Source organism: Lampetra fluviatilis, chromosome 34 (genome assembly GCF_964198595.1).
Source record: "Lampetra fluviatilis chromosome 34, kcLamFluv1.1, whole genome shotgun sequence".
Classification (NCBI taxonomy): domain Eukaryota; kingdom Metazoa; phylum Chordata; class Hyperoartia; order Petromyzontiformes; family Petromyzontidae; genus Lampetra; species Lampetra fluviatilis.
In genome coordinates, this window is record NC_136308.1 from 5,144,891 (window position 1) to 5,157,288 (window position 12,398).

The following is a 12,398-nucleotide window of genomic DNA, read 5'->3' on the forward strand; positions in this document are numbered from 1 at the left end:
AATAAAAATGAAACTTAATAAAATAATTCTCACGACGGCTGCTTGCGTCGTGGCCGAAACGTCGTGAGAATTTTTTTATAATGTTTTATTTTTATTATTTTATTATTTCCATTCTACGTGATTTTACCGAAAGAACCAAGAAGATGGCTTTATCATGTTGACACAATGTATAGCGGACAAATACTCTAAACGCATGGTTCTAAATGTGGCTTACTCGTTGAAGAGTAGACCAAATACCCTCTGTGGGAAGGCCCTTCCACCAAGTGTGGAGAGAAGCACAAATGGCAGGCTGAACTTTAAACACTTTACCTTAGTGTTCGTAAATATCCTATGCATATGGAGATGCTGCAATATGAATGTTTATGATTCGATGCAAAACCTCTGCATATTGAGCGAGATTCAAGGCTTGGGGCACGTTTTTTTTAACCACAAGATGGGTGAGGAATAACCCAGGTTGTGGTTTTTGTGATCGAATAAAAAAAAACCCGACTGAAGTGGCAGGTCAGGTCCAGTGTGTTCTTAGTCTATGGTTGTAAATATGAATATATATTTTTCTGTATCAAAATGACAATGGGGTATCATGTACAGAAGTTGTGAATTTGTGGCATCATTATTGCCAATGCATGATCGTGAATTACCACTTGAGTGTTTCTCCACGATTAAACCAAACCGTGTCGCGTAGTCTGTCCTGCCAACCCACAACCGTCTAGTGAAGTGCTTACTCACTACCTTGAGTATTTAAGCATCGAATCGTCCTCAGCCTTACTATGTACAAGCCTCGTGTGCATAGATAAAGGAGCAGTTCTGCAGTTAACTTGCTCATGTCACTGCTAATTGGATATCCGATTAGCACATTTGTCTACGTACGGTGTGAAAGAAGTTCAACATACATACATACATACTGCTGGCAGTATGATTTTCTATGGCCTTCCCATTTTCGCTGGCCAAATACATCTTGGAGGAGGCGGGAGTGCCCACACTTTACCTCACCACATGTAACCAGCTGATTGACCAAATGTGGGGGACCCATTTACACTGCTGGATGAACAGCGGCTGGGAGGGATTTAGGATGTGTTCACTATTTCAACTTCCGTGCCCGGAGTTTGAACCCGATGGCTGCTGGACTACAAGTAAAGTGTGCTAACCATTACACCACGCTTACGAACGCCTTATATGTATAGATTTATGAGAGTGTTTTGGAATGTGATTAACTCGCCTTTGGAGCTAAAATAAATGTTCAACTTTACAGTTTGGACAGGGAAGCAAGTCATTTGTTGTTGTTCTCGTTTGGCTGAACCGCGACACAGCATGATGATTCACTCAGTTTCCACTGCTCGTGCGAGACTTGAACATGTTTTTTATTGGGGTACAATGAACATCTTGGTCTTCTGCGGCGTCTGGAACGCTCTTCCTTCCGATATTAGGAAGCCAATGGAGCTGGGCGCTTTTAAATCTTCATCTAGATTGACAACTCATTTCTTTAGAACTGCTTTTTGTGTTTAGTTTGTTAATCTTCTCCCGCTCCTCCGATTATCTCTGTTGGCTGCATACAGTGCGAAAGAAGTTCAACATACATACATTCCTTTGGGAGATACATTTTTAGACATAGACTACTGCGCATGAAATGATTTAGCAACTATGATGCAAAATAAAAAAAATCTAATTATGAAATCACTGTTCTATCCTGATTTTCAGGAACAATAATACTAACACTGGCAGTTTGCAATTGCCCCAAGTGTTTAGCCTACTGTATGAATAATTCACAACCCTCTGTTAATCAATTGCTGCTTGAAGGCCTCCACCGCACATTGTCGATCATGGGGAGTTTGTTTGACCTTTGTTAGACATGCTGGTCAGTGTGGGATGAGGTGTGTCCGGGAACCAGTTCAGATGCCACTGATGGTGGCCGGGAACTTCATAGTAAAGGGTGGTCGCGATGTCTTGTGACCCCCGTTCAATTCTCTAAGATTTAATGTTGTTTACCAATGGGTGTGAAAACAGAAATTAATAAGCAAAGGGGAAAAAAAAGGTCAGGGGTCAATTAATGGGGGTCACAATACATCTGGACCAACTTGTACCAGTGCGCTAATCAATGCAGCACTATTGCGCCTCATTCAGATTATGCTGGAATAAAACATTCTTAGAAAAACAATCCCAACATTCATGGATGTATGGTGCTGATTTGGCGTATACGTTTGATATAATTAATGAAAAATATAATGCGCCTTTGAAAGTGCAACTCTTATTAAAAGAAAAAAAAATGTCAAGCAACGCACTTTATTAATATCGATCAAACGAGTGTCTGAATTTGAGTATCTAAAGTTTAGAATGTATAGCCATTTGCAAATTTAAGAAATAAAAAGTCAACCTAATAAATCACTCTTCATTTTCTGGTGCAAGGGAACGTTTTTGCGGAAGTGGTCAAAGTATTCAGAAGAAGAAAAAAAAACCCGCTCAGAAATAAAGGAGCGAGAACAGGAAAAAGGAACCCACAACACAAAACACGTATCTTGCAAAGCACGAAGCCACGGCAACATCCTCCTCCCTGTGAGAGAATAGGGAGGCAGCAGCAGCAGCGCCGTGTTAACACGCACGCACCTCGTACGCATCGAGGAGGAGGAGGAGGGGTGGGGTGACCAGCGATCCAGCCAGCTCATGATTACGCCAGAAGGGGTGCATTTCCGCAAGCACGCCTGCCAAACGTGTCAGCGGAGAGGGCTCTCGGAGGGCAGCTGTACTCTGCCCGTGTTCTCCGAGTGACAATTCACTTCGCCCCCGGGCTCGAACCCAGCCACTACTGCCGGCACTGCCCCTGCTGCCGTGGGCATGAAGGATATCGCTTTGACGCTGAAAAGGTGAGTCCAACGAAACGCCTTTGACATGCTGTGGGTTTTTATATTTTATTCGATAATTGTCCGGTCGTTTGTCTCTTTAAGTTTGGCTGCATCAACAACGGGGGCTTTAATTTTATTATTTTTGTTTAATATTTTTATTATTTTATTATTTCCCTTCTACGTGACTTTACCGAAAGAACCCAAGAACATGAACGGGGGGCTTCGCTAAGACGTTTGGTGAATGTTGAGTGAGTGGCACCGCCGATGACAAAGCACTCGACAACGGACGTGCAGCGAATGAAAGCCCCGTGCCTTTGATTGTGCTTCTCGCAAAGGCGCGCAATCAGCTGAGTTTGATCTTTCGAACGGCGCTGTGGTCCAATATTAGAAAGTTTACCCGGGTTACTGCTCAACATCGGTGTTTTCCCCCAGGATCGCGAGGACGTAGGCGACACCGAAGCTTACACAATTGTGGTTTGGAATCGCTTCTTGATACTGTAATCTTGATTTGAATCTTGATTTGAAGCTTTCGTGACTGCAGGAATCCATACTCTTTGGTTCTTTCGGTGCTGGGATGATGACAACGGAAATTGTGTACTATACACACAATGCATCTTCAAATTACAGTGGTTTCGTCTATTATTATGAGATGACATGACAAAACGACAAGCTGCAGGGCACAAATTAGCGTGCGAATGTTTTTCTCTGGTAAATCGTGGGTTCAATTTTACTGACACATAAATGTCGTCCACTGCCGTGCTTTGCGTTCCTCTGTTAAAGACGTCAGCATTTGATCATCTTTACCGATGTAATTGTAACGCAATTCAATGCCATTGTGAGTTCAGGCAGTATCACCGTGCCACTTGATTTTTTTCTCTCTCAAAAGAGTCAAGGTCTGTATCTGCCCGTACAGCCCTTTGCCAATCCACTGCTGGATGAGGGCCTCCCCACAACGCATGTGGGTCATTATATTTATATATATGTTTTTATTATCATACTTCACCACGCTGGTCAGTGTGTGTTGGTGAAGGCCAAGAGCATAGACATTGGAGCTCGGTCGAGTACAACAATTGATTTTTTTGCACTCCGCTCACAATGTTAGCACCGCGGCAGCCTATAGCACCTGATTCATCTATGGCGGTCCTCCATCCGAGTGCTCTGCGTGCTCGTTTTTTGAGATCTGATGAGATTGGGAACATTCCGAATGATTAACTCGTCGGCATATATTAACAACAACAACAAACCCTCAACATTCAACGATAACATTGTGGCATTAAAATCAAAACACGTTCCTTCGGAGTGGGCAGGTAAAGCACTTGGTTGGACAGCGCATTCGTGCACGACAGAAAGTTCGCGGTCACGTGACGCACTTCAACCAATCCGGGAGCCTGCTACATGTGTGGGAGGGGCTATGCACGACAGACAAATAATCCCTGGTGGGCAGTGTGGAACTTGTTGTTCCTACCTGTATAAGTGTATTATAGGCGACGTTTTAGACAATGGCCCTTCTTCATGTGCGATGAAGAGCGAGCGTTGTGGTTTATTTTTCGTTGCAAGGCAGAGTTATCGACGCATGTGTTGGGGTTTGTTCATTGTGGTGGTGCACCACCGCCAATGCAGCACTATCACCACACAATGGGCATATACACGGCACAAAACCACTAGCCTGTACATAGTATCCATATGCAAACCGCATCTCAAACTGCTGTATTGTGTCACATAAGTACACCACATTTAATATTGCAGTCACTACAATCTACTTTCAATCTAGGAACGATTTTTCCTAGCTTGCTAAAGCACTCACACAATTGTATGGACGCGGTTGGCTTCCCATTGTGTGGTGCTGAGTGCATCGTAAACACGGGGTTTGTGTCATGCAAGCAAATTCTGCACAGTTCATACACCACCACGTGGGGATTTTAATATCAGAATACAAACGCCGCATGCACCTCCTTCCTACGTGTTGCAACATATGATTATAGTTCTTTAAATCAGCTCGTGCACAAGTGCGAGGTGGATTTTACATCACAGGATCATGGGATATGGCAAATGCTTGGAGAAGCTTTTATCCAGCAGTGGATTGATCATGGCTGATGATGATGATCATGATGATGATGGATACGTAGCCTGTATAAGTTTTATGGGTTTCCAAGATACCGCTTACTCTACCGTATTTGGTAGTTATGCTTATAAAGTGGTCAGAGAGTAAAGTAACAACATGATAACAACAAGATGAGCTTTAATAATTATCCACAAACTTGTGGATAAGAAATAGAGATGGGCAGGCAGGGAGTGTACGGTGAATTCGTTTATTTTTATCCTTCATAAGTTCGTCAGTGTCCAGTGACACAAGAGGGATCTTCTTTTTCAATGGTCAGCCTAGTCACGTGTGACTACACAAAATAAACCTTAAATTTGGGTCTGCATTTAATCTGGTTAAATTCCAGTGCTGAGAATATGAAATATCTGCATGGCCGTCACGCGAGGCGGGGTGGTTGGGAAAGTGTAGCCCCCTGATGTGTGGACAAGTGTCAACTTGAAGGAATCTCAGAAGTAGTTTTGCGGTATCTGTTCCATGGGCTGTTATCTAATATGAGCCATCTCTAGAAATGTGCTGCTAAGAAATGGCTCTCTAGGCGGCTCGGCATTTGGCTGACCAGTAAGTTTTGTGTGAACGATTAAGTGCCAGCTGACGGTCACTTGAATGTATGCACATTGAACTTCTTTCGCGCCGTAAATATGCAACCGTGGTGTGGGGGAAGGATAAACGAAACACACAAAAAAGTTCTAAAGAAATTAGCTTTCAATCTAGATGCAAAATCGAATAGCGCCGGTGGCTTCTTAATATCGGAAGGAAGAGCGTTCCAGACGGCCGAAGAAAGCGCTCGATGGGGTGACCGTCATCGTTCGATTGCGAGCCGAAAGCCGCTGCTGCTGCAAGGATGACCGGAGTTCGTGTGATGAATTCAGCACCACATTCGGTGGCTCGAGTGAGCTGCCCACGAGCTGGAAGCCGTCGTGAAGAGGGGGCAGCAGCAGGGGGGGGAATTGGGTGTCAAAGTGTTTGGCAGGACTCATCACAACGATCCGTTTAGCAGACGCTCTGCTGTGTGCTGGCTGAGACAGCTGTTGTGTACGGCCAAGTTGGCTGGAAATGCTGGGTGCTGTAATGGGGACGGCATGTCCCGGTAGTGTCAGGTCTGCCGATATGAAGGTTACATGGTGGTGGTTGTTGGACGGAGGTTATTCCAATACACGCAGTGTTAGGAGTTCCAATTCAAATTGCAGCTTTTAGACGGGACTTATATGTGACGGTCAGTCTTCCTCTAGCCGCTGTTCAATGCTGTTGGCCCAAAACCTGTACGAATATCTAATTACATTATGGATTGTATACAAATTTTAATAGCTGCAACATTGGAGAATGCACATGCACAGACCTTGGTCATTCCACTTCACGATGAGGACCTCCCCACTCTGTGCAGGTTTCAATGGTTATGTGGCCATACTTCTCCATGCTAATCAGTGAAGGTTGACAATGCCAGAGGGCATGAATGTAGGAGTATGGTACAACAATAGATGTTTCGCCACTGCCCTATGCTGGCCACCGCATAGGCCCTTGGGTGAGCCATACATCAACAGTGCCCAAATATTACCACAACGCAGTGGCGCGTGACACTAATGGTAGATGCAACAGGGGTGATGGTGGGGGGCAACCCCCTCCTCCCCACCCTGAGACCCATAAAATGTATATTTATTGACCAAAAAAAATAGATTAAATGTATGTTTTTTTTTAAGTGTCTGTGTAAGGCCGTATTTAACATCTTGAGTTTCGGGACTGGCCCGTCCACTCTGCGTGGTATATAATGTGGTCAAGCCGTGTTTGAGGCTGGAGTGGTCACTGCCGGTCGATTTATGGTCGTGCCCCAGGGTCCAAAAAAGGGGTCACCCAACGTGATGCCTCCGCGCCAGGCGGGTGGTGTGAACACAAAGGAGATCTGGAGATCTTCTTGGTTCTTTCGGTAAAGTCACGTAGGATTGAAATAATAAAATAATAAAAATAAAACATAATAAAATAATTCTCACGACGTTTCGGCCACAACGCAAGTAGCCGTCCTCAGGTGGAGAAGAGGTCTGTCGAGGAGACAGAGTCTGAATGACTCCACCTGAGGACGGCTACTTGCGTCGTGAGAATTATTTTATTATGTTTTATTTTTATTATTTTATTATTTCCATTCTACGCGACTTTACCGAAAGAACCAAGAAGATGAATCCCTGCAGTCACGAAAGCTTTAAATCGAAACACAGGGGAGATGTTTGCTCATATCGAGCAAGCAGCTTTGAGCTCGTGCAGATTTCCCCCCCAACCCCCCCCTGCCCCCCGAGGTCAAAAAATTGAGCTCGACAGAGAGAAGCTGCTTTGCATCAAACCGGCCTCCCACAGCAGCATTATCTCCGATCAGAAGGAAAGTCGGTTTCATAATGACTACTGACAGACGCACCCCTTCCTTCTGCCACTCTCTTCCCGTTCTTAGAAGTTGGTGAAGTCAAAATGCGAGCCAGGAGGCTGAAGGGCTCCAGACAAATTGCAGCCTAGTGTCAGCAATTGCAGAGACGCACCGTGGATTTAAAAACATCCCATGAGAGGACTCATTGGAAAACACTCTAATGGGGCCCTGTGTGTGCTCTCCATGTATTTGTGTGTAAAGGTGTGTTGCGAAGATGACACACGAGTATCACTATAACTATATTCTTAGTTCTTTCGGTAATGTCACGTAGGTAAAAAATTTAATTAAAATTAATTTCATTTTTTACCTACGTGACTTTACCGAAAGAACTAAGAATATGAATCCTTGCAGTCACGAAAGCTTCAAATCTAGAATCACTATAACTGATTGTGTACATGTGCGCGTGTGTGTAGTGGGGAGCGGTCAGCACGCTGTGCTATGAACCCGGCGACCCGGGTTCGATTCCCGCTCACGGCCAACACCAGTGACGATTATCTGGACCGGTACTGGGCTTCCCCTAGGTCCACTCAGCCTCAACATCGTCACTGGGGAGACAAAGGCGTGGTGCTGGCCACCCACCCGCTCGTGTATCGTTACGGCCTTCATAGGTGCTCGCTAACAGCACTTGCCCCTGCAGTCTGTTAAGGCTATACGGGGGATCTTTGTCTTGTGTGTAGTGCGGAGCGGTGGTGTAGTGGTTAGCGCGCTGCGCTACGAACCTGGCGATTCGTGTTCGATTTCTGCTTATGGCCAACACCGGTGACGAATATCGGAACCATACATAGGGCTCCCCTAGGTTGAGTCAGCCTTAAAAGAGTACCTGGTACGGTGTTTAAGCATCAGCACTGGGGAGACAAAGGTGGTGCTGGTCACCCATCCCCTCATGTGCTATGCCGGCCATAATCGGTGCTCGCTAACAGCACTTGCCTCAACAGCCTGTTAAGGCTATACGGGGATCTTTATCTTTGTGGGAGTGGGTATGTTCCCGTTTACTTATTAAATTTTTACTGTAGTATTGTATTTATATGTATATGAAATTGAAGTCGTACAACATGATAGTGTTGTACATGGCTCATCTTAAAACCCCTTGATGCAGATAAGTTTTTATGACTCGGTAACCGTGGTGGTATTTTTTCAAACACTTTTCCCTCTGGATTTCTGTGATGAGTTTTCCAGGGTTGTGCCCTTGTTATTGTCCGAAACGATGTCTGAAGCTTCACTCCACGTGTGCTGGGAGCTTCTTGAGGACGTGAAGAGCACCTGAAATCCAAATCGGTTGAATCTAAAATCTCCGACGCAGAACTGAAAAGCTGAAGAAGCTCCCAGTGCGTGGGGCGAAATGTCGGACATCATGTCGAACGGCACGCGATGCAACCAGAAAGGACACCAGGGCAACCACGAAACCCTGAGTTTCTTGGCAGGAATCACAGGATGTGAAAGCCAATAGGAAGACGATTACAACAAAGCCACGGCACTCTTCAGAGCTGATCTTGACAGTCCATTATCAACTGTGCAACACTTGCAGTGCAGCAGATTACAAAAAGAGGTGGCACTGTGTGTGTGACTGCTTCGGTGCCACGATCTGTGACCACCCTTTTTGAGACCGGGACTTTATTTTAACACACGTGACGTTTCCATTGCCACTGCACGGCTGCACAAAGCGTAGATATAAATGTGTTTGGTGAATTAAAGGAACCCAAGTGTGACTTGCATATTTGGTCATTGAATTACCCAAAAGCAGCGGCACACACGGCCACCAAAACCAGAGGTACCTCTTCTCCGTTGTTGTTTAGCCGGACAACGCGCGTTGGCATTTTCCTTATTTTTTCACCGTCGCAGGCTGTTTACCAACAGCCACATCCTGCAGCCACGGCAGACAATTAGTCCAGAGTGCCCATTCAGCTTGAAAGACAGTTTTTTGCTGCCACAGGGCTATGCGCTGTTGGCGCCAGCTGAGCCCTCACTTTGGACGTTGGGCTGCAGTTGCCAACGCATTGTTCGCTTTGTCAACCGTGACAGCTACGGGAAGGTGCCACGACCGTGGTTACAATTAAGACTCCCATCGAATGAATCCCTGCGATGTCCTATGCGATGTACCGTGGAATTACTGAAGAGAATTAAGCAAGTTTCGATTTCAAGCTTTCGTGACTGCTGGTATTCATATTCTTGGTTCTTTTGGTAAAGTCACGTAGAAGGGAAATAATAACATAAACATTTTTTGTCAAGGCGCTTTCCTCCTCCCACCCAGCTTAAAATACGCTGCCAAGCTTAGCAGTGTTCATTAGGACACTGTCTTTCCGAGGACGGCTGCTTGCGTTGTGGCCGAAACGTCGTGAGAATTGTATTTTATTCTGTTGAATTTATTTTATTTTATTATTTCCCTTCTACGTGACTTTACCGAAAGAACCAAGAATAAGAATTAAGAAAGGTCAAGAAGCAGCCCTGCAATTGCTTGCTCACGGCACTGCTGGCGGAAGGGCCTCCACTAGAGGGGGGGGGGGCTCAAGAAAAACCCATCTTGGGGGGTATTTTGCCCGCTTTTCCACGATGGCCAGACGAGGTGAGAGCACCCACGCTTCACCCCACCACACGCAAGCCTGTCACTCAAATCAGTGTGTATGTTGAACTTCTTTCGCACCGTACGTAGGCAACCGTGCTATTTCGAGGTGCAGGGAAGGACAACAAACTTCGGGAGGCCTTCATCCTTGAGTGCCCGACATAGACAAACAAATTAAATGCTCACGTGTACAAAGCATTTAACAGGCCAGGTATTATATCAGTGCACTCTCCGGTAAGCTTAAGGGGCCGTCCATAAATGACGTCACGCACCTAGGGGAGGGGGGTCAGTAATTTGTGACGATGTGTGACGAGGGGGGGGGTGTTTGAGAAATGTGGCGTCACATCAAAAGCGCAAATTTTAATAAATATAGACAGCACGTTCTACTTAATTAAATAGACTTTTTAATAAATGTTTTTTTTTTCCTACAACAAAAGAGTGCAGCGCCACATTAAATACGCACTACAATGACAATAGTTTAAAGAGATTTGAAGCATGTTTTATTTTAGGGGGGGGGGGGGCAGAGCTTTGTGACGTCATATTTGAAGGGGGGGGTCTGACTTTTTATGACGCCGTGTGACGAGGGGGGGGGTCAAAAACCGTCCAAAATCGCGTGATGTCATTTATGGACGGCCCCTAAATACAATTATCCAAACATATTTCGCGATTAGATACATGCCGCTTAAAACTGCGTCAAGCCTCTTCAGGACACGGTCCAGAAAGTCAGCTCTAAATGCAGGAAGTCAGAATAATGGTACCGTGAGAATAACCATGGGTCTTAAGTTAACTCAGTAAACCTCCACACTGTAAAATATGTAATGTTGTCTGCGCTTGTCTTGGAACAAGGAAGTTTCAGCGGATCCCTCGGTGCTTCACACAAGATCTGCCAACGCAGTCAAAGCCCCCGCTGGTTGCCACTGTCAAATGGTGATTGCTTATCTGGGTCTGAGAACTCCACGGTTGACCGAGAGTAAAAACTTTTTTAACCTCCCAGTCCATTTTTAGCTTGGCTCTGAGTGCTCGTCTGGCACGATGTGAATATCAGAGGTGCAAATTTAGCAAAGCAAATGACTACGTCGGACAAACAACATCTGATGCTCAGGGCATTACTGCTGATGCATCACAGCATCAATCGAAAGCGTACAAGTAGATTTTAAATACAGGGGTGTCAACATATTTTATGTCGTTAGTTTATTTATTTTCGGTTAGACCGTCTAGGTATGACGTTACTCAGTTGTGACTATAACCCTCCAGCACCCGACAGAGCCAATCAAATGAAGCTCTCACGTGGCCAAATATGTTGATTGATTTGGTTTTTCAGCCAAACGGAAAGGTTGAAAGACTAACTGTGAAAACCCTGGAGGGAATGGGGGGCTGAGTTGACTTCCAACCTGGATTTTGAACCTCACAACCTTACAATTACAAGCGACATACTTGCACTCATCCAGATACATGGGAAGATTTGATTACGCTTCACTATGCTGGTCAGCGTGGGTGGATGGAGTTTCTGGGTACAGGACCAATTCACTTATCACTCGCCAAGGCCAGGAATCAACCCAGGTCATGGGGTCCATAGCTCAGCGTGTGAACCGCTATGCTGCCGCTGCCCAATATCTACACAGTAGAGAAGTGAGATATGCGGACAGAGGCTTTGATAGTACGTTTATCGTTGTCATCAGTGCTGTACCATCTTGTACAACTGAAGTATTCTGCAACAATAGTCAAGAATGCCAAACAATGTTTCTGATCAGCCATCTGTTGAACCCTGATAACAAGCACACTCGCTGGCAGAATGCTGGCCAGTATTTGGCTAGTTTTGGACAACATTAACCCAACATTGGCTCAATGCAATATATTAACTAAGAAAGCAAATTTCTGGAAGGCACCTTTTATGCTTATTCAAGCATGCTGAGGTGGCTGGATGGATTATGTGTGCTTTTAATGTTTGAATTGTAATGCAGCCTAATGGCTCAGCACCAGAGTGAGCATCTTGCAATCAAATCTTGGTTTGGGGTTGACTCAGCCCACCATCATCATCCCTCTGGGAAGGGATTGTTCACCTCCCCACTGTTGACTTCTCCACCATAGGCTCTCCTATCCATGTGGCAGCCTATGGATAGGACAGCCCTCTGTCAATCCCCTTTGTGTGTAGACTCACTCCTGCCATAGGAAGGTGGAATTCCCACCACTGGCTCAGTACTCCTAAACGGGAGATGGGCACCGCCTCTTTGTTCAATGGGGGCAGGAAACCGCTGACACTTCGACTTTGAAATAGATGAAGATTCTGATTCTGGGTGTATGAATTCGAGCTCTAAGGCCACAACGGCCTTGATTCTGGATTCCTTTCCGAGTTCACCCACCCGCGATTAAACCGATGTTTCAAATACGCATCGCGAGTGCATGGTTTTGAAGCAAAAGCTATCTGAGGGATGGGCTTTTCCTGAAGGATGTTTGTATTATTTCTACGTATTACTCTGGGAGTACGTTATATTCAGTCGATGG

The 12,398-nt window shown here is 45.4% G+C and overlaps 1 protein-coding gene across 1 annotated transcript in view; it reads left to right on the forward strand.

Moving 5' to 3' along the window:
* The first annotated feature begins 2,679 nt into the window (after positions 1 to 2,679).
* Positions 2,680 to 12,398, forward strand: part of LOC144944310 (transcription factor EC-like) — a 75,853-nt gene continuing 66,134 nt past the window's right edge. The window contains exon 1 of the mRNA XM_078872371.1: positions 2,680 to 2,855. Coding sequence (XP_078728497.1) covers positions 2,827 to 2,855 — 29 coding nt within the window. The 5' untranslated portion in view covers positions 2,680 to 2,826. The remainder of the gene's footprint in view (positions 2,856 to 12,398) is intronic.